Consider the following 23,500-nt stretch of genomic DNA (forward strand, 5'->3'; position numbering starts at 1 on the left):
TTATGGCAATATTATTTTCCATTAAATAAAATGCAACTGGTTGAGAAAATCAGCTAAATTTGCAGTGTTATTTGTGGCTTAACTTTCAAGTGCTACACAATAGTATTTAATTGAATTTATTTAGGTTTATGTGTATTTATATGATTATTTTTAAGATTATTTCTGTTTTTTTTTTTATTTACTTTTTATTTATTCTAATTTATATTTGAGTTTCTTTTATATTTAGTGCTGGCAAATATTAATTGACTTTGCTTCGCCAAAGTAAAGAAAGAAATTTTACAAAATGTAGTCCGACAGCTTTCTAGCTTTAACAAGTTTTGGCAATCAGACGAAAGGCCTAGCAAACCTTCAATAATACTTTACTTTATCATGAAAAACAGTCGAATATTTTATTATTTAGGAATATGTTTAGTAACATATTTTGCTACTCTATGGGAGAGAATTTTACACTTCAGACAACGCTTTGGGGTTAAAATTCTCAACTTGTAAAGCCCCAGCTAAGACATCCCTTTTTTGCTGTCCCCACTTCCTTGGTCAGTTCCTTTCGCTGTTAATTGCTTTTGTAGACAAATTATAAAGCACTCGAGTGGCTCTGGCTGTGGCCGTTGCCGTTTGTGTGCATCACTCAAAAACAGACAAAACCACACTCCGGTCCATGACCATGACATTGCTCTAGGGCTGCCCAACAACAACAACAACAACAACAACAACAACAACAACAACAACTACAACAACAACAACAACAACACAACATGAACCGGAAACGGTTCAAAAAAAAAATACTACAAAACAAATAGAAAACTCTTGTTGGCCGGGACCAGTCGTCAGTTTTAATTTAACTTTGACATGCATCAGCTCAAAAATCCAATTACAAAACAAATGTACAAAGCGTGCGCCCTTTATTTTTATTTTTTGCCCTGCGCCCAGCTAAATCCCATTAACGCCTGTGTAGATATTTTTTGGCCAGCAAAAACTGACCGAACGAGCTGAAGATTTATGAAACCATTAATTTTATGAAAAGTGAAAAAAGTATAATTAAAAAAAAAAAAAGTGCAAAAACCAAAAGCAAAAAGTGAACAATGTGCGCTTAGGGCGTGCTGTTGCGCCAATCCCTTGCCCCTGGCAATGAGCCGCCTTCCAAATGAGTGGCCAAGGATAAGCAGTCGGACCAGACAAGATGTCCAGCAGCCGCGGCAAATTGCCGCCACGTTCCGATCGCAATGCCAACGAGGAGGAGCAGCTGCAGCAGCTACAGCTGGGCGCCAGGCCCAAGGCCCATAAAATGCTGCACTCCAAGACTGACAACCCGTCAACGGGACATGCCAACTACATGGAGCTGGAATTTAGCCAAGCGGCGGCAGTTGGTCACAGCTGCAGCGAGCTGCCTGTTAGCTATGCTACCAGCACAGTTGTGGTGCCAGGGCAAGCCTATCGGGAGCCGGCACCGCCCACGCCGCCACCGCTCTCGCAGATACCCTCGCGTGAATCGCGCTTGTTGCACTCGGCGCCGAATACGCCCAGTCGCGGCAAAGTGGTGCTCAGCAAAAAGGAGCGCAAGGAGCTGAGCAAGCAGCTGGGCCTGGAGGAGCTGGCAGTTAGCACCTCAGCACAATCCAGCCCCTACAAGGGGCGTGTCACGGAGCTTAAGAACTGCATAGCGCGTGGTCTTTTTGCAACGTTGCATCGCGGCTCGCAGAAGTCGCTGCAGCCAGCGGCGGTCGCGTCGTCGGCAGAGCGAGGCAGCCAGGACATGCAGCTGAGTCAAGAGTTGTCACCGCCGCCGCCAGCGCCAGAGCTGGCCAACAACAATGAAGACGATGCGGCCGACTATACAGAGAAGCTTAAGAATTTGCCCGTACGGCGACGTAAGGCAGCCACCTCGCACATGGACAACTATTGCCTCTTCGATCCGGTGGACTTTATCAACGAGAAGGCGCTGCGTTATCCCGGTAATACGAAACATGGTTTGCGTGATCCATTGTTCAGTTCCAGGCAGCATCTGGTGTGCGAGGATGAGGAGGAACTGGTACCGGAGGTCATCTATGATGGCGAGGAGCTGGAGGAGACCATCATTATTGAGACCTCCGGCGAAGCGGATGCCGAAACTGAGGGCAGCGCCTGTGCTTTGCCCAGTTTTGAGCATCATAATTATTTTGTCATCGATCCGGAGGACTTTGAAATGGAGCCGGCCATTATAGACATAGGCATACCCAATCCCTACAGCAACGAGCAGCTGGTGCATGCCAAGTTGGAGCAACAACTACTGAATGAGTTCGAAACAGCGCCCAGCATGTCGAATAGTCAGGAGTCGAAGGACACAGAAACCACCTCTACTGCTCTTGTGGAATCCTCCACCTCCACCAATTCGGCCAGCTCGAGCGGCAGCTCAAATGCACAGCAACAGCAGCAGCAGCAGCAGCAGCAGCAGCAGCAACAGCAACAGCAGCAGGAGCAGTCCATGAAAAAGAAGCTCACTTTTCTTAATCTCTCGCCCTTTCGTCCGAGCGCCAAGAAATGCAATCAGAAAACCTTTATGGAACAGCGCGCCATCTCGGAGCTGGTCACCACCGATCACATGCTGCATCTGCAGCAGCTGTTGCAGCAACAGCGCAAGGATCAGCGCGCCCACACGGTGCCCATCGAGTCCAACTATGTGCTGTTCAATCCGGGACCCGTGCCCAGCCGCCATGTGCAATACAAGATACGTAAACCTCGCCCGTTATCCACTCACAGCGATGCGGACAGTGGATTCCTCTCGCCCTGCTCACCGGATGAACTGAAGGCCAATCCAAGCATTTTGGTGCTGCAGCAATGCGACAGTGTTCAGGGTTATATTGAGGTGAGCTTGGAATATTATGCGTAATATCTATAATATATTTATGAATTTTACTTGAAGTTGGAAATGTTAACGAAGGTTTTTCACATGAAAATATTTGAATTTTAGTCTAGAATTTCGTATACTTAGGATAAATAATTAGCTTTACGGCTTTTGAATTTTCTGAATGACAATAGTCTTAAATTCTAATCTATCTTTAATATATCCTTATCTCGACGTCAGCTTTAGAATATTTAGAGTTGCGAGAAACTAGTTTGTTTATTTTGAAAAAGTATGAACTTTTGCTTAAACCAATGAAATACTTTTTTATGGCCAAGGTCCTTCCCTTCATGCTTATTATTATGGATATTTCTTTGATGATATACAATCGCGCAGTAAAAGTCCAGAACGGGGTTCCTGGCACATTTATTTCGATTAGATATTCAAAGTACAGATAATCTTAAATTTGAAACAAAAAATACACAAGATTTGTAACCTGCCCGAGGGTCTAGACCACATTTGCACACCCCATATACACATATCTTAAGCTGGTAATCATTGTGGCATGTTTCAGTTCGCACTTGTCGCCATTTGCCGGCTCACTTATCTTAACGAGCGGGCAACTTAACAAGTCTTATTATGCAGCTGCCGCCAACCCCGGGCACTTTTCCCGGCCTTCTTATGGAGTCGAATCCTGTAAGTGGAAATTATCAAACATCCATGAAACTGCAGTTCAGGCTGGGCAGCAATGCAGCAGCTTTATCGTGGGGGGGTTGTTGGGTGAGCATTAACGGGGGTTGAGTTTGGCTTTTGGCCCTGGTGATTGCATCAATTTAAGTGTTTTCTTTGCGTCAAGTAGCTGCTGCTGCTGCTGTCGCTTGCCATCGGCGCCTCGGGGGAGCAATCAATCCTCGCGTTGCCACTGTGCGCTTCATTAGTTTTTCGCTAGAGAAACAGAGAGCGAGAGAGAGGGAGAGAGTGACTGGGAGACAGGCAGAATAAATAGCGATAACAACAATAATAAGAAGCGAAATACTTTTTGCACAGCTGTGCACAGCTTCGTTGCGACTTTTAATGGAATTGAATTAAAAACTGTTGCCATGGCGTCGAATTTCGCTCTCCCCGTGTCCCCGAAACCGCTTGCCTCAGGCATTTGGAGTCATTTGTAAATTGAAATACGCTCTGCGAAAAGCAGCCGGGAAAAACAACAAGTTCAGGTCTCGCCCGGCCTTTGGATCATTGTGTGCCCCGCGGGCGCACTGGTATTCACAGAAGTCTACTTATGGCCGCTCAATAAACCGGGCCAAGAGAAGTGTCAAGTGCAGTGCTTTTCATATTTGTAATGCAGGCAGTCAAACAACTATGCGATTGAGGGTTGCTCCATGGTCAAGGTAAATGGGCTGTAAAACGATATAGCCGCGGGGGTAGCTGCAGGCTCAATGTGAATGGGGCTTGAAGAGACAGAGAGCGAGAGAGAGAGTAAAATCAGAGAAAAATGTGTGTGACTGGCGCTGAAAATGGGAAACCCCTTTTAGAGGCTAAAAAATTGTATCAAAGTTAATGAAAGACAAAATGCATTGAAAATAGGGCAAATATAAGGCAACTGCATTAGCGAAAGCTTATAATTCTCAAATATTTTAAGCAGTTAAGAGTTTAAGGAGGAAAATAAAGAGGAAAAGATATGCCATTATAATTTTAAGCAATGATAATTGATACCTGCATTTAATTGGAATTAACTAGTTTATATAGATAAATTAATATTTCTAACTTGATGTAATTCCCAAACAATTTAAACATTCAGCTGTTAAATAGGCATTAAAGAAATTAAATTCTATGGCAGAACATTTAGTTAATCTCACTGAAATGTACAAATGTGCTTGAGAGGATTTAATAATTAAAATTCAACAAATTACCTCGACGAGCATAAACATACTAAAGCAACCGTGTTTATGGGCCTAGACAAATGTTTTTACAAATTATTTGCTAGCAATTGCCAAATTTACAGCTTAAGGAATTATTTAATTGAGATTCATAAAGTACCTCCATAGAGAGAAAGATATAAAAGAAACTGAAGCTAAAAGCCTAGGCGCTTTTTCCCTTAGTCTATCTGTCGCTCCCCAACTGGTGTTTAAATTTCTGGCTTTTCGTACTTCCATTATAGACTCCACTTTATAGTCACTCTATTTGCCTACTGCCAGACCCACCCACACTCATTAATTCTAACCAAACAAAACTCAAGCAATTTATGCAAAGCGACACATGACTCGCTTCCACTTGCCCATAAATTTGACTGCCGCATTTCTCTCCCTTCTGTGCTTGTGGGCCTAACCCAATGTCCTGTGGCCAGCACCCAGCAGCGCACGTTGGTAATCCCAGCTCTATATAGAGTATATTCCAAGTGCGTCTGCCTTCCAGCCAAAGAACTCAATTGCAAATTGCAACTGCCACTGAGGCATGCAATTTTCTCGTACAACGCCGGACGACATACTGTTAGCTTCGTCGCCAACCGCCCCCATCCTCGCGTGCGCGCAGTTCCAACAAAAACTCTTCGCGAGGCGCTAAGCTGTCAAATGTCGGACATCGTCGTTGTCCGGGCTGCCACCACAGCGGCTGCTGTTTCAGCTGCTCTTTCAAATTGGGGTTGCCATGCACCCAGCATTGTTTATGCGTTCGAAATATTTTCTATGCCCAAAACTGGGCTGGGTAGTGTGTGCGCAGGGGGCAGGGCGGTTATGCATGTGGCACAAGTCGCGTGTCGTGGGCTACTTTATGTGCGGCTCACAAAACCCTTATCACCCCTGCATGTCGCATATATACGCATGTATTTCTCATGCCTTCGTTCTACTGATTAGTCCAATAAGTTGTAAAAAGTGTCGACCCAATGCGCGAGGCGATTATCTACTCTGGCTTTTATTTCGATAACTTTTTGATTTATGGCTGTGCAATAAATGTTCGATGTGCACTTTATAATTATGTGGCGCCGGATGTTGCACGAAAGGATATAAAATGCCCATTGCCAATGCCATATGTGCGCAAAATAGTCCATAATTATGCTGGATAAATTGCAAAAAAAAAAAATAAAAATACAATGAAAGAAAAATGTGAATGTGGGGCGGATGTGACTTCGACATACGCTGCACGGGAACTTAAACAGTGGAATTTTTCTAAAGCTAATTATTAATAAGGCGTACAATTTTTTAAATAAATAAATATAATCGACTCTCATAATCTACAAAAGGCTCTGTCTTATGCAAGTCTTTCCTATTCGTACTTGGACGAATATGGAATAAATATATATTTAATTTTATTTAACATTTTCCGCAATGAAACCAAAAACAACATAAACTCCACAAATTATAAATAAATTTGCGGCTTTTTTGTAGAAACTAATTTAAATATTTTAATTTGCATAAGCGCCAATTTCAAATCTCCAAAAATTTATAAAAATTCCTTTTATAATTTAAAGTGTGTATTTTTTTTTTTCTAAAATGAAGATTTCTATGAATTGAGATACTTTAACTTAGGAGCTTCAAATTGCAGATCTACTTCAAAAACTTACGAAAGTTTATAAATAGAAAAATCTTTAAGAAGTTATGAAATTCGTTATGTGTTACAAACATTTCTTCTCAGTGAATGGACTCCACAGTATCGCACGAAAGTTCATTACAAATTGTAATTTTGCAGTTAAAAATATGCAACAGTTAATTCTCTTCGTTTTGCTGCTTTTTTGTTTTACCGCCTGTAACTATTTAAAATGAATTGTCATTTGGCATAAAAAAAAGAACTCTTTTTGTATTGCAAATATGCATCTGAGCCGATAAAGAACTGAAACTGCAGCTGTCAATTTCAATCGGTTGGTGGGGGGGTATACATACCGCGGGGCATTAAAGTTGGCGCTGAATTAAGCTGCAATTTATTTGCAACAACATTTGCAATGGATTTTCTCTTATGTTCTCTCTGGTTTTCTTCGCATATTTGCCAGTTGGTTGGTTTTAATAATAATTTCATTGCAACAAAATAATGTATGTGCGTGTGTGCGCATATGTGTATTAATATTGTGCGTTAATTTTATGGCCAGCTGGGCCGCATTACCAACGTCTGTTGCCCGGAACCGAGAGGAGACATGGTATGGGCACAGGAACTGAGCCGTTTAATGGATGCGAGCGTTATTAATGCACATGCGACGAGGATAAGAACGATGAGGAGGACGAAGACGAGGACGAGGACGAAAATGACGTCCTGAACAATGTCGTTCAACATTTTTGCTCCACTTTAAGTTTTTCAATTTGCTGCACACTATCAGAAACGCGTCCGCTACAGGCCTGCTCTAGTCCACTGAACAGATGCAGCAGTCCAGGGCGAACCCAACGCTGGGCCACCGTGGCGCCTGTGTCCGGGCTTTAAAGGCAGCCAGCCAAGACCAATAGCCAAGACCCAAGAGGAACGCCAATGTCGTACTACCCGACGCACACACAGCACTGACAGCTAAATGCGTTGCACTTATGCTTAAAACATGTCAGACACCGTAGACAGCACTCAAACCGACTAACAGACAGTCGGACAAACAGAAGGACGTATGCCGCACTGAAATAGAATCCTTTAGGGGCCATTTGAATGCAGTTGAAAAGCGCTGCATATTTTTTGGCGCACTCACTCACGCTCAGTATTTAATGCTTCTATCACATGCTTGCCAGGCATAATACCTTCGCCATGCCAAAGATTAGAAGGTTTCTATGGTATTCGATTTTGGTATATGGGGAATAAGTAATTAAGAGTTCGATAAACAAAAGCTCGATGATTGACCATTTTGACTGAATCGTTGGTTTTTGCTGGTTTTAAAGTTGGTTTGTAGACGTCTCTCCCTACAATTCCATAGTGTGCAGCGAGCCCAAGGGTAGGAATTTTAGTGAAATATAATTTACAAAATATTCTAAAGGTGAATTTTATTTAAATTATAAAATACTAAATTTATTTTCTTCAGAATATTTAAAAATGTATATATATATATAATATTTTTAATACTTTCAAACTTTATTCTTATATTCTATCTAAAAGAATCTCAGATAATTCACATTCTGCTTCTCAATCTCCATTCCACTTTAGAGCCAACTAAAGTGTCAGCTATAATATATACTTTACATAACTTTCAATGATCTTGACAGATTTACAGTGTGCCCAACGTGTCAGCGGGTGAGAATGCTGTAGCGTAAAGTTTGTGCTTATAATATAATCGCAGCGCTTAGTTGGTTCTTAGCTGCCTCAATAGCGATACCATTTAGTATTCCCCTTGCTACTTACCCTCTCTCTTGTATTCTTTCTCTCACGTTCCCTCTTTCTATGTGCTCCGGTATGCTGTTGCACTCTGTGAAAAATTATAGCCATAATTTTTGGCCACTAACAAGGCAGCAAAAGCCTGAAAACTCTGGCCACTCTGGCACTTTGGCCATGGCTCCGTTGATGTTGCCAGCTTGTTGCTGCTGTTGTTGCATAGTTTTTGACGCTTAATGCATATTTTAAACTGCTTTGCCAAGTCGTCTGCTGCATGGGAAAAGCGCATTTTTGGCTTATTGGTAAATTTATTTATTAAATTTTGCCGCTGGCCAAAAGCTGCCGCATGGCTGCGTTCGTTTTTGTTGTTTGGCAAACTAACTAATTAAGAAGTTATTTTTTACCATGGAACGTTGTATTTATGAGCTGCCGTTAGCCTCAAAGTATGCAATTAATTTCGAAAGTCAAGCTGAAGCTCAATGCACAAAACTATGCGCAAAAATATTCACAAAAAATGCACAAAATAATTGCATTGTTGCATTTCAGATTACTTAGAAGGGAGAATAAGATTTTACCATCCCCTTACCCAACGCCACACTCCACTGTATTTGCATTGCTTTCGGTCATAACGATTTATACAGCGCTTTATGCATCTGAAAGGTAAGAAAACATGGCGTATAAATCAGTGCAGAGTAGTAGTAGTCGTAAAAGCATCCACAGAAAGACAAAGATGCCATCGAGCATTGCCTAGAGACGCGCCCAGAGCGACATAAAGAAATGGAGATAAAGTTGGCCTCGGCAAAAATAGCTATGCGCAGCTTAAAAATGTGAACAAGCAAAAAGACAGCCAGGGAAATGCGAAAAAACGTGTTGAGTTTGACAGAATATGTTGCCGGGATACCCTTGCAGGATGACAATTACTCGACAGAAGTTTGACGAGTTAATATATAATGCAAAGAAGCGTTAAATTTACAAACTTTTGCTGCCTAAAAGAATATGCAATTTGTAAGAAATTGCAAATATTTTTTTATGGAGTGCAAAACGATTTATTTAATGATCTAACTGGGCTTAAAATAAGTTAGCACAATATCTCACGGAAAACGTTTTTAAAACTGAATATTATATAAAGTAAGAAATATCTCTAATGGAATTAAAATTCCAATGCCTGGGGATAGATTTTATTTTCGTGCTAATACTGTGTTGAGAAATTCGCAAAAATATAAATTTGAAAGCATTTTGCCGAAGGCAAAAAACCCAAAAAAAGCAAAGTTAAACTTTACGCTTGTAATTCTCAAAATGTTAAAGCGTAGATAACACAGCCTAAATAAATAGCTTTATTTTATTTATGTGTATATTTAAAACTCACAACCAATTCCAGCTCTTATTTAAAGCCTTTACCACACTAAACTTGAAAATGTATTTATTTTTATGCATGCCGCAAACTTGATTAAAATTTGCAAATGCTTCCTTTTTTGGTTAGTGCGCAAAATATTGTTTGCATAACTTTGGGCGTAGCTTACAGCTCACAAAAAAAAATTCAGAGAGATTGCCAGAGAGAAAGCCAAAGGAAAGTTTTGCATTTGCAATGACTGCGCTTTCGATTAAGTTTTCGAGTTGGTTTTTTGTGCAAATGGTTATGAATGACATTAAATATTTTGTAAACTGTCAAAAAAAGAATGTCCCAGACAGGACTTTTGCTAATTAGAAGAGGCAAAAACTTAAACAAATAAATGCCTAGATAAATACGCTTCAGTTGTTCTGGTGCCGCGTAACCTGGTGATAAAAGTTATAACAACAAAACAAACAGGACAATTTATGATGTGACGACCCCTACACACAGTTACCCTACTTCAGAGAGGGGGTACGGACTATCAATAACCTTTAGATGTGGGTCTGAGGCATAAAAACCATAAAACTAATGCCACAGCCTGGGGAGCAAAATGTCATGGGCTTAGTGGCGAGTCCTGTGAAATTAATAACCTGATTTTGCTTGTTTTTTTTTTTGCTGTGTATCCCTTTTGTGTGTGCGTGCGTGTGTGTGTGTGTGTGTGTGGGGGGGGGGGGGGGGGGGGGGGTTTTGAACCCTGGTCTGCTGTTGTTGTGCACATGCTCGGGGATTTATTTGCCGGAAATAAATATTAGCCGCAGTCAAACACACTTAAGCCTACGTTGAGCAACATCTCGGCCATTTATAGTTTTACAGGGGCTCTTCACAGGCGATTTCTTGGAGGGCGCTCTACAGTGGGTCTTACACAGGCTTAGAACTTGCTTTACACGCACGCACACAATGATAAATGCCTTATATATATTTATATATATATACATATGTATATATAGACCGAATCTTGTTGTTGTTGCAAGGCGCGTCATTTCCCATAATTGATTTTGTATTTGTTTCGCCTTTGCTCTGTTAAGGGCTGGACCGAACGAGGGAAACTTCCACGTGGGCTAAATGCATATAAAACGCATATTGAATTTCAAAGAGTTTTTGCGCAAATATGCTGCCATCAATCTGGCCGTCCGTGTGTGCCTCTGTGTGTGTGTGTGTGTGTGTAAATGAATTTTCAGCTAAGATTACAAACAGGCAACTGTCAAATGCAGAATGTCAGATACAAACCATAAAACTTCAGCTGGGACGTACTCATAATCGAATTTTGTTTAAATCAAATTTTAAATTTTACAAAAACCAAACCAAAAAAAAAGAACCGTAATAGAAACTTACCCCAGACTCAGTGCTTTTATACCTGTGATGGACCTGCCGTAGATGCCGTCGAAAACCAAACATTCTGTCTGAGCCAAGCCCAAAAGGGTGTACTAGGCCAGCTGAGAGAGTTGTTCGATGCGTAAATGGTTTAGTTAGCGCTCTGGGAATAATCTCTTTTTGAGAGGGGTCCTTGAATGTAAGATAGTCTTAGTTTTGGATCTGCACTGAATTTAAGATCTAAGTCCGGCATAAAAGAACATTTAAATGGCTGCAAGAAAATAGTCTTTGCAAATGTTGTTCACATAGTTCGCCTATGTGCCTTCTTTTATGACTATCCCCTGAAATTCTTTGGGAAAAAAAAGAGTTTTTAATCTTGCAATCAATCAAATGCGACTGCAGATGTGACACTCATAAGTACATCAAAGGCTTGATCGATATTAGCTGAAAGATTTCGTTTGTTTTTCAACTCGTAATCCATCAATTTTCTGCTGACTTTTGAGGCAACCCTCGTGTTGCGTCTGCCGCTTGCAACCACCAAACAAAAGGCTAAACAACAAAGAGCAAATCGAGTTGTTTTTGTTGTAGTTGTAATTGTTGTTGTTGTTGTTCTTGTTGTTGGGTGCACAGACAACAGAAAACAGAAGCCTTTGCCTGCGAGCATCTGGGTGAAAATGTTGCACAGGTTGCCATTGCCTACGAAAAATCTCACTGTCCAATGCAGTTACTGCTCCGCTACCCACTACTCCGCCTAGAGTGTGTAATAATTTGTTTTTATGCCATACCACTCCCCCCCTTAACCACTACCCCTACCTGCTCCCCCTTCTGCTATGTAAACTATGCGGCAGGGTTGTAGCCAGCCAGCATCAGGGTGAAGCATGCAGCCTCATCAGAATTCAAGCTACCGGCTGATCTGTGCAAAAGTATAACAAATATTTATGCTTTGAGCTGTGTTATTAGATTTTAATTTCTTGCACCCATGGAAATGATGGGTTCACCCTTAAGCTACGACTTACATTTACGCCCAACTTCTGTGCCAGCCCCTGCCACTTTCAGCAGCTCTTTATACCTTTTCTAGTCTGGCTAAGCGTGCGAATGTTTCTGGCTTGTACTTTGCATTCGAGAGGGTGGTAAACATGTGCCCCTTATTGGGGTTACTCCCTTGATGCATGCCGCCCGCCCTCTTCACAATGTTGCAAGGTGTCATGGCCAGTAATTGAGTATGGTTTACGCTAGTGCCTCATCATTTTGGCATTTGCTGCATTTGCAACTTGCAAATATTTGAGTAACTGCCTTCGTTAGGGCCTTTTTTTTTATTCTCTAAGTTTGTTATACCCTGTACCCATTGAAAACGATTATGGGAGGGTATGAACGTGTCCGAATACATTTTCATAGACTGAGAATATTTTAATTCTTGTATAAATTTGTTCCTATATTTTTCTAAATAGAAGGGGCTTTCATATATAAACACATTTAAAATAAAAGTACAATTTTATAATCATCGAGGAAATATAAAGTAATTCGAAGCATCGTATAGGGTATATGGTAGTTCGTCACTTACTTACTCGTTTTTTTAAGTGCTGCCACAATGCAAATTTCTGTTTGGCACGTGATGAAAGTTGCAGGAGATACGCGTTGACTTTGAGAGTGGGAGGGCTAGAATGAAGGGATGGGTAGACAGCAGCTGTTTCAACCACCGAACTTTCTATTTTTTTTACTTTTTTTTTTGGGGGGAGTTGCGCTGACTGCTACAAAATGACGTTTACAAAATTACATTATTAGAAATTGATGGTTAAGTCGAGTTGCTGCAGGGTGAGGGTGCGTGTGCGGGTGCGTGTTAGAGTTGTCAGCAGTTTGCGCTTTTTAAACTAAAGTGTTTGGAGTTGTTAGTGAAGCGATGAAGGCGGAGTGTTGGCAGCTGGCAAGTGGCATTCCATTAAAAATAAAAAAGCCAAAAATATGTCAGCAGCGCTCTAATGAGCGTCAGTTGCACAAACAACGGCTAAAGGAGGAAGAAGGAAGGTGGGAGATGGGAGGAACCCAACAACAACAGCACCTACTGCCACTACAGCCAGCATTAGCTAAGGGAATTTTTAATAATATAAACCACATTTCAACTGGTTTCGGTTCGTTGCCCACTTGTAAGCTCTGGCCGCAATTCAACTGCGCGACATAGAGACCGACTCTAACCTCAATGCAACATGTCGGGCCACACGCACTCACTGGCAACCCACAAGCCCTCTCTCTTCTCTTTTCCATATCCATTTCCATTTCACTTTGCAAAATGTTGCATAGTTTAAATATGCGTTTTGCTCGTCCCATCTCGTTTCGCTCTTTGTGGCATTTGCGAACATATTTAAATATTGAAAAAACCGTTGACGGTGTAAATGATGCCCCAAAAAGCTTTTAAGCTGCTTGGGCTAAAGAGCTTCATCTATGGGAGGGTTCTTTGATACGTGGATGATATAAGGAATTGTAAGAAATAGACATATGTTTGTAATTTAAATAGTAAAATAAATATCTTGTTAATAAAACATTTGATAAGCTGTGCGATTTTTTGTTAATTGACTGAAAGTTCTCTGTAAAATAATCATACTTTGTGCAGTTAAGTATTTTTCATTTATAGTAAACGTTTTGGCATTGATGATTTCTGAAATATCGAATTTTTGCTTAAATCATATCCTGGACCAGATTATTATAATCTTACAAATTATTAGCATGTGCTGAAAACCTAACAAATTATCTATTAAAATATTATTAGCACTTACAAAATTTGCAATATGAATTTATGAAACAGCCCTCGCATGGCTGACACCATCTGCAGTTTTTGTTTTTGTTTTATTATTTTCGTTAGCATACAAGAACTGAAATGGCAACCTCTGTGGGCACTGGGCACCCATTGGAACAGATGTAGGGGAGGTTGGAGTGCTGGAAAAACTAGTCAAAAGGTATTACACTTTTTTTGTGTGTGGCGTTTGAATTGCATAAATGTTGCTGCATTTGGCATAGATTTGCATGGCAATAAGTGGTGAGAGGAGTAGTTGGGAGGGAAGGTAGATGGCAGAGGCAGCTGCTATCGACTGGCAACATATTGCAGTTGCAAGGCGCGGCGCCCGAAACTTCCGTTTTGGTCAGTGGCAATAAAAATGAACGACGCCGTTCAATGACAGACAGGAAGTCGACTATTTGCATGAGTTAGAACGAAGCCAAGAGGGCTGCAGGTCTATTGATAAAGCAGCTAGAAGAAGAGTAGAGAAAAATGGTATTTTAAAGGAATTAAGGTACAGGTGACGCTTTTGTTGAGTTAATTGTTTGTTTTCCATTTAAGTGAGGCAAGTGACACCTAGATTTCCGAGCAGACGCACACTATTAATCAACTTGATTGGGCTTAGAGAAAGAGCTAGAGACAGAGAGAGAGAGAGAGTGGGTGGGTGAGAGGTAGGGATGGGGGAGTGTGTGTGTGTCCTGGCCCAGGGGAACAGCCACGACTGCTGTCTTGTTTATAATTAATGTGCAACACGCTGTGGGGATGTCTATCTCCCATGTAAAGCCTCCCCAGACGCGAACTCTATGTCATCTACTCTACTGTCTGTCCTGTCTGCTAATGAAACGTCGTCAAGTTTTGACAGCCCTGCAGACTCGTTGAAAGGCAATCTAAGTTGCAGCGAAACTTAATAAACACCCCAGCCAAAATTGCAACTGCAACAGCTCGCTGGCAACTCTGCCGAAAAGTTTTCATTAATCTTTGCCCGGGCCAAAACTTCAACTTTGAGCTTATCAAAATGGTTGCTTCACAGCTCCTACACTGAACGTCATTTACACGCTGGCCACAATTAAATTGAATTAAGTTGGCAGCACTGAAAATACAAAAAAAAAAAAAACAAAAATCCTAGCGAATTACGCAGCACCTGAGCGCGCATCAGGGTGCCCCCCAAACGCAAAACTTCGTTTGCCGCTTGTCAAATTGATATTTGATTCATGACCAGCGCATTTGTCAAGTCATTCATCTTTCTCAGACCCAAACCCAAAAACTGCTGCGGGTGGTTCCCGACGCTTGTGGATGTGCCGCGGTGTGGGTGGGGCCACTTTTCTCTGGTGATGAATGGCCCATTGGTGTATGGCAGCCCTTTTGCTGTGATTTCTTGCTACGCCGCATTATTTTAGATTACGCTTAAGCGTAAGTTTAGTTAGGGGTACATAAGCTACGATACTTAGAATGTGATACCAGAATGTGTAGAAATATATCTTGAGTTAAAAACTTAAAAGGAATTGTACTGGCATTTCCAGTCTGAGTGCTTACCTCGGATGGCATAAATCTGATCTGCTTCGTTTTTAATAACATAAATGTTATAGATTTATCTTTGTAATTTCATATATTTAATATACGGACAGTAATTTGCCAACCCCAAAAATATTGTCTGAAGAACTTTCCTTTTAAAATTTAATGTTTGAGCCTTGATAAAAAGCAAGAGACCACTCGGTTTCGACTCTTCTAAGACCTTTGCTGCAGGGGTTGCTGCGTTTTAAAGTTCACTGGCTGTCAAATTAGATTTGCTTTCATTTGAAACGGAACTAATCTGCGGAACACGTGTATCGGTCAACCCCTGCATATAAAGAGATGAATGATATATAAGGAAATAATGATAGAACTAATATTTATAAGCTCAATTATTATGCTTTTTATGGTGCTGTTGGCCTTGTAATGCTTTTTATTAAGTCTAAAGCATTTCAAATTATTAATAAAAGTACAATATTATCTGTAAGTGTTGTTTTCGGTTTGTGTCTACATTTTAGCCGAACAATTGATTAATTTTTGGAAATCTTAGTACTTTTCTAGATTGAACAATAACTTAATAAACCCAAATAAGTCTCGAGACGTACAAGTATCTATAAAAAATATTTGTATAACTTTCTTTTAATATAATTTCTTGCTCTATCTGGTTGGTAGATCATTTGCTCGTCGTCTGGACTTATTTCCACAGTTCTTTGTCCTCGATGTATACAGCTAAATTTACGTTGATTTCACTTAAGTGCAAGCCGCAAACCCTAAACATATTAGGCGTGTGCAGCTCCCCGAGGCGCCGACTGGTCGTCGCTAATGCCGCATCATCGTGAACCAGTTCCAGTTCAAGTTCCAGGCTACAGTTGCTTGTTGTTAACACGCGCACGTAATTCCTGTTGGAGGACTTACGAAACCAGAAAAAAAAATGAAATAAATAAACGAGAAAAAAGAGAGAAAACTTTGCTTATAGGCTTACATTTCATTTTAGCACGATTTGTCAAGTCAGCAGGAAATCGTGCAATGTCCATCAGCGTGGCATAAAATTGAAAAATTACTTTGCGTGCCAACTACAACTACAACAAAAAAAAAACAGAAGAAAAAAAAATGTGAAAACTTATGAAATAGTCACAAAAGTGCGACTCAAGTTGGCTATTTGTGTGACTCGCCTTGATTTGTGGCCAACTGAAACGCCAACTAGCATTTCTGTCCCATTTACTTGGCCAAGTTTGTGCCGCAGGTGGCCGGAGCGTGTCGGCAGCGAGAACTACTCGCAGGCTGCTTAAGCCTGGCAAATTGTAGTGCAAATATTTTTTGTTGTTTCTCCACTTAAAACTGTTGGGCCGGGTTAATTAACGGCATTCCATTTAGTTTGGCTAACGCAAATAGTCAACAATTTTCGGTATTCTGCTCGTTCGCTCCATTCCACGCCCCAAAAGCAGGCAAAGCAAATGCAAATAAACATTAACCTAACGCCTTGGTATGTTCAAGTTTTGGCTGTTTAGATAAGCAACAGTAGCTAATGGCACTTGAAGTAACCAGCAACAGTTGCCTGAAAGAGAGTGAAAGATGGGGGAGCACAAGAGAGAAGGAGAGGGGAAAGCAAATGAATAAAATTACCTAATCTAAAGTTTTTTAAGTCAATTGATGACCATTTCCTCAGGCGTAAAATGATAAATAATGAATATTTGTTCAAGCTTAATCTTTAATTTCTGTTCTTAAAAAAGTTATTTATTATAAATTAAATATAATCTATAAATGCAACAACGTCTGGGTAGACATCTTTTTGTTTCTCTCTTAAGGCTCAAGTAATTGCAGCTTTTCATATATCTTTATTATGTTTATATAAAAGAAACATATCTTTCTAACTCTGATATATTCCTACCATATATAACTTTAAAACCGACATATATCAGAAATTTTAAAAGCTAGAATTCAGGCACTTAGACCTATATCAGATATTTAAAAAAAGCAATCTGAAATTTAGTACGTGTAGGAGGTGTTTGTAAATATATATTAAGACAAGGACGACAGCAACTAAGTTCTTGTATGAATAATATATATTGTTTATCAGGATATCTTGGGCAAAGTCAGCTTATATACAAATATCTACAAGGGTATTAATTCTTCAGCGCTCCGCGAATATTCTTAATTCCCCTCTAAAAGAGATAAAAATGTATCCATACAGTATAATTCTATTCATAACTTAGCGAGCTTAGAAAAATTAGAAAGAGAGTTTCGAAATTTTGTACGCTTCTCTTAATTGTAGTTTAAATTATAATTGAAAAGCTCGCCTATTTTTCTGTCCATATTGCCTTTTATATATCTCTGATCTCAGCTAATATAAGAGCTTGGGCTTTGAAATTAGCCATGCAGTTACTTATTCCAAAAAACCATTGAACACTTAATGTTATTGGTTCCGGAAACCTTCTTTTGCATATAAAATCAAAAGAACATTGATAAAATAAATGTTACTTTAATACATCGCCACAGTTCTTCTTTTTATTTTAGTATTTGTCATACGCATAAAGCTTGTGAGAACATGAAAAAATGCTTGTCCTGATTTTTGGGTTTTCTCCTACCCTCAATAACTGCCATAGAGCATGCCAACAATTTGCCTATTTGTCGCTTTGTGTTTGGTGCGTGTTGAAAAATAATTTCCCCAGATAATTTCGCGCCCTACCCCGCGCCCTCTGCTGTGTCCTGCTAATATCAGCCAAAGTTTGAGTTGGTAAAGTTTTGGGCCAAAGTTTTTTCGTGAGCCCAAAAACTTTTGTTGTGATTTTTTTTTTTGTTGGTTTTGGTTTTTGTTGACGTTGCTTTCGTTCATTGTTTATTTATTTTAATGCAAACGGTCGTGTGTTGATTTAATTGAGCCAAATGTGTTATTGGGCCATCAACATAATTGGCCACAGCGCTAAGTTTTTGCCAGCTTTTGGGGCAGGGCGGGCACGGAGTTAATTATTTGTTCAGCTCGTGTGTCGCATAAAGCGGCTTATAAACTGCTTCGAGCTGCCTCAAAGTATGCAGCAAAATATTCGCAGCCAGGCAATTGACTACGTGAGTAAACAGCAAGCGTGCCAGGGGGTAGGAGGGGGCAGCCTTCAACGTGTGCTCTCATATTAATTTTACATTTTGCCGCACAGGCATAAAAATAATAATAAATAAAAGTATCGCTTAAATTGTTGATACAACCGCACAATGTGCTGCCTATATTGAGTATATGTATTTGGGTCCATTTTCCACAGCAACCTCTCCAGCCCCCACTGACGCACTGTTTGCTTCTTCGTTAGGGGCTTAAGCCCCGGAACGTGACCCGGACAGGCGGCACATTGTTTGTTTAACTGTTGTTATTATTCCCTTTCAATATTTGTGTGGGCGCTGGGCAAATTGAAGCTGCCTGTGTCCAGTCGTCCGTGGTTCGAACTCGTCATTGTCCCTCCTGCTGACCCGTTCCTGCATTATATTCTCTGCTGTCTTGCTCGCATTCTTTCCAATCCCTCTGCCCAACTCATGTCCATGTGTTGTGTGTTTTCGCATTGCTTTTTGCTGCTCTCGCCAAAAAAAAAAAAAATTGAAAATTTTCGTTAAGCTCCATGCAGCGGCAGGTCGAAGTGTGTGTGCTTTTATTTTTTGGGTACACTTCCTCTGCCAGCGCCTATTTGTGTAAACAAGTGAAAGTGATTTATGCAGCAAAATATACCAACCTCACCAAAAAGACCTGTCACAGAAAAAGAGTCCTTCATGCCTGCCCTTCGTGTGGGCCACAGTTTCATGTAGCTGTTGACTCAGGCGTATGATTGTTTTGGAGTGCCTGGATTTATGTCTCTTACTGGACGTATTGAAATAGATTTTCATATAAAGTGCTCGGGATTGCTTTTGCTGTTTTAAATAAACAATCGAAAATTGAAACATTCAATTATATAATTTTTGAAAACTCAATAGCCATAAGGTATAAGAAGTTCGTTTATAGAAACGAGAAATGACGGACAAAATGTTTTTTACATTTTGCAAAATGTTTTATCAAGAAGACATCTTAAACATAGAAGTCAGTCATTAAATCAAGACAAATAGCTTTATATATATATTTCGAAACTCCGTTCTTTCACATCTGCTTTAGCTTGGTTCCCCTCGGCAGCCCTTAAGTATATTTCAAATAAATCTTTAACCATTTATTATTGTGTTCTTTGATTAGCTGCACACGTTAATCCCAGGTAATCAAGTATGTAAAACGTTTCATTTATACACCCAAATACTTTATGCGGGAACGTGTACTCGCACATGCAATATCCGTAACCATTTCAAGTAATCAAGTATCCACTCGCATAAAGCGCTGGTCAAACAAAATTGCGCAGTCCCCAAAATTAATTTAACGCTCAAGTGGGGTTACGGCAGGACTACACCCAAAATCCACTTCAGCTGCACTCGTATGAGGAGCGGAGGTAACGCCCACAAGACTCGTTGCCAGCGAACATTATAATAAAATTAATCTCCATTTGTTGAAGGGTCGTCGTCGCTGTCGCTGTCGACGTCGACGTCGCCGTCACTTTATTAGCGTCCAAAAGCTACTGGAGCCCAAAAGTGGCAATTATTCATTTTATGAGCTGAGGGGCAAGCCAGTATGTGAGCCATAAAAATTAAAAATTAGCTCCGGCAGCTGTAAGGGGATTATATAACACGCATTTGGTGTAGCCAACTCTCCAGGCGCCAACCCCTTGCATTAAAGTCAAGAAAATGAATATTTATGCGACATGCCCCACTCCCCTGGTGGGAGTTTCAGGCCCCCCCCCCTGAGCATTGTTATATAACAAGCACATGTCAAAATTTTCATAACATGCGACCCACGCTTGGCAGCCAGATCAAAAGGAGAGCTGCCAAAAGAGATTCTAGTGCTGGGTCACCAGACAGGCTTAAACCAGTTCTCCCAGTTGCTGTCCCTTATCCAGGGCTGGGTTAGGTGTGACTATCAGCGCTCGCACTAATGGGCATATGGGAGAGCCAATGCAATTTCAAATGGGTTGGCAGAGCCGGGACCTCGGGCTACTCAAAAATTAAATCCAATTATCAGTTTAAGGCCACTCGCAGCTCCGTTGGGGGCAAACTTGGGAGCTGCCAGACATGTGTGTGCGTATGTGTGCGGCGGCCATACAAACAACAATTACAACAAGAATGCTATAATGGAGAGTACACGACTAGCAGACACCTTAAGCTCAGCATACATCTCGTCCCACACTATAAAAGCAACTATATAACTATTGCATAAATTGTCAGTTCATGATAACATTTTCAGTGCTTGAAGATCATATTCAAATACATACATATGCCAGGCATATATTAAAAATTTGGGCTAGCATAAAAAGCTCTGCCTCTGATTGTAGCATACCCCTTTAGCACACTTCTAAAGGGTACAGGGTATGACTACAGCAGCCAAGGAAGTTTTGTAATGCAACAAAGTTTCATTTTAATGAGAAACTTTTGTTTATGCAACCCCCTGTTGGGTTCGGTCCAGTGTTGCCCAAGCCACATGCAAAACTTGCCCAAAAAACAATGTACATTTTGTTAAGCCAGCTTTGGACCAAGCAGACTTAAAGATGAATGCATTTATGGGCTTTCCCAAGTTGTTGTTGTTGTAGTTGTTAGTTTTTTCACTCAATGTTGGGAATAAAACTAAATGCAACGTTGGCTCTAATCGTTGTGCTTAGTCAAGTATTTAGGGCTTAGTGTACTGTTTACTCTCAGGGCCAGTGTTGTAAAGTAGTTGCAAATATCTAACACACGCTTGATATGTGTCAGACAAGGACTTGCATCAAATACACAAATACTCGAGCATATAGTAATGTATTCGGCTTAGGCATTTAACAATTTGTTGTCAGTCGTCTTAAAGTGTCTGAGAATTAGATCCGCAAAGACTTGGCAATCAGTTTCCTGTCGGCATTTAACAAAAGATAACCTGAAAGTGGGCAATGGCTCAGGATTTTCAGGTAGGTTCGTAGAAGCACACAAGCATTTGTGCAATTTGTTGCCAGTCTTAAGCAATTTGTTGGCCTACAGCTAGGATTTAAGCAATTTTTTTCCGTAAGCTTATGCAAACAAATATCTGTTTTTTTTTTTTTATTTTTCCTACTATTGTCTGACCTTAGGGGCGCACACATGGCCCCCCAAAAATATTAGCATAAGTGTCCTGGGCAGCTGAACCCGAACCCGACTGCTCGGGTCGCTTTGGAAATGCTAGAAATGTAAATAAAATCAACAGCGGAAGGCAACTGAAGAAAAGGACACGCCAAAGCAGGACACAACAGCAAAAAGCAGAAGGTGCCGCGCGTGCAACCAAAGCAACACAAACAACAATGGCACAGGAAAAATATCATTCTAAAACGCTTGACAGCCACTTACACATGTCAAATGCAAAAGGATAACGAGCAAAACGGATATTAGAGTATTAGACAGGAAGCTGTGTGACATGGCTAACTCTCATTCCAACATTCCACTAGCTGACCTTTTTTTTCGTTTCAAATACCCTTTTATCCAACGAAAATGATTGAGAAAAGGGTATATTGTGACGGGTGAATTCGCAGATCTCCCACAACTGTTTCAATAAAAATATATAATAAAATGTTCCATGAAAATGGGTAAAGAATAGAAGGTGCACAGCCTGTTATATAAATTCTGAGCTGGCTACAGGATATCTTTCAGTCAGTCAGTTGAAACTAGTGAGTTTGGTCTTTTACTCTACTACCCTTTTAAACAAAATATATTTTCGGACATGCCAAACGCCTCGGTTATCTAAGCAGATTTTCATATAAAATGCCAAGAATTTTCTTAATATAGTTCCGGCTCTTCGAAATCTACTTTGGCTAAGTCAATTAGGCGGCCAGTATCATCAACTTTTGGCTAATTGCTGTTTATATTTGCCCGAAGCGTCGTTAGCTTGTTGGTAACTTAAGGCGCATGATTCGAATTCTACTCAGTTTAGGCTCCACGCTCTCCTACTAATTAGCCTGCTGCCGCTTTTCATATTTAAATGAGGTTTAATTAGCTTTTGTATTTACATCTACACCATTTGCATATATATAATATTAATGCTTTATCTTATGCTTCATTTATCTCTCATTGCAGGTAAGCCGATTTCGAGACGCTTCCCATTGAACTATCGAATAAGAGTCCTTCTGTTAAGGATAAGGTCGTAAGTAGCTAGCGGACGGGCAACTACTTGAAATTTAATACGCGCTCAGTAATTGCTGCAAATGACATGCCCTAAGCTTAATATGCTTACGGTTATTGGAGAATTTACTTGAAGTGGGCTTATAGACAGGCTGGACTTAAATTTCTATAAAAAATGTGCTGATTAAGGGAAAATCTTTAACCTAACTCTGTGCTATGCGGGATTCTTATGTGTAGGTATAATAACTTTTAGTTAAATATAGTAGATTCCATTTGAGGTCTCGAAGTTGTTGAAATGAGCTAAAAATTAGATGAATGAAGTCGCCGGATCGAATCCCATCCTTGTATATGGATATAATCTTCATTTAGCTCAAGCAGTTAGTAGTAATCAATTGTTTTATAAGCGATTTGTAATTTTTTTTTTTATATATGTATGAGGCTTAAGGTAACCTTAGCATAATATTAGACCAAGTATACGAATGGAAGGATTTTTTCACAATGAGAAATATTTATTCATTTAAACAAAGGTAGTTATAGTTGAGGTTAAAGACAGTTATGTTATGGTATGTCAGACTAAGCTTTATTTGGCAAGCTTATATAATGCCTTGGGCTAAACTCTATTTAATTCAAAGCCCGAGCTAGTAGTTGAGCACCTGTGCACATACTTTATCGTGTCATTAAGCCCGGCTGTGACGCTCATTAAATTTATACATATTTAATTGACTTTATGAGCTGGCGCAGACACTGACTGATGCACAGTGGCCGGCAAAAGGCGCCAAGAGGCAACATTCTACCCTACTTAGCGGATCATAAAAATGAAAAACAGCAGCAAAAACAACAACAACAACATCAAATATGCATGCAACATGCTCACGCATAAAGGCTTTAATAATGCTGCAGTTGTGGCAGACGGGCTGGGTGCATGATGAGGCTCATAATTATGTGACATGCAGCGTGGTTCGTGTTAAAAATGAACACAAACATTATATATATTTATATATATATATATTTTTAAAATATGCACAGCAAAAAGAACAAGTAGCAAAAGCCGTAGTAGCGGGTACGGGTGAAAGATTGGCAGCCGTGTAACCCCGGCGTCAAACTGTCAACACGCATGGTTCCTCAATGCCGCAAGTTGCTCTGGCAACAATGTTGCTAACGACATGATAAAAATTTCCACTATGTCTGCACGTTGGATCCTTGTCGACAGCGTTGGTTTTATTGATGTTCTGGGAACGATTTAATAAGTATGTGATTTGCGTTCTATGCCACAAAC

General features: G+C 40.3%; 1 protein-coding gene across 5 annotated transcripts in view; it reads left to right on the forward strand.

Moving 5' to 3' along the window:
• Positions 1-23,500, forward strand: part of sick (sickie) — a 198,760-nt gene that overhangs the window by 18,807 nt on the left and 156,453 nt on the right. The window contains exon 2 of one of the 5 annotated variants that reach the window (XM_070209235.1): positions 953-2,839. The exons of 2 other annotated variants lie outside the window; for them this stretch is intronic. In XM_070209235.1, the coding sequence (XP_070065336.1) occupies positions 1,178-2,839 (1,662 nt within the window). In that variant the 5' untranslated portion in view covers positions 953-1,177. Of the gene's footprint in view, positions 1-952; positions 2,840-23,500 lie in introns of those variants that run through there. 2 more of the 5 variants (XM_032437814.2, XM_032437815.2) reach the window with 2 other exon arrangements.

Source organism: Drosophila virilis, chromosome 4 (genome assembly GCF_030788295.1).
Source record: "Drosophila virilis strain 15010-1051.87 chromosome 4, Dvir_AGI_RSII-ME, whole genome shotgun sequence".
Lineage (NCBI taxonomy): Eukaryota > Metazoa > Arthropoda > Insecta > Diptera > Drosophilidae > Drosophila > Drosophila virilis.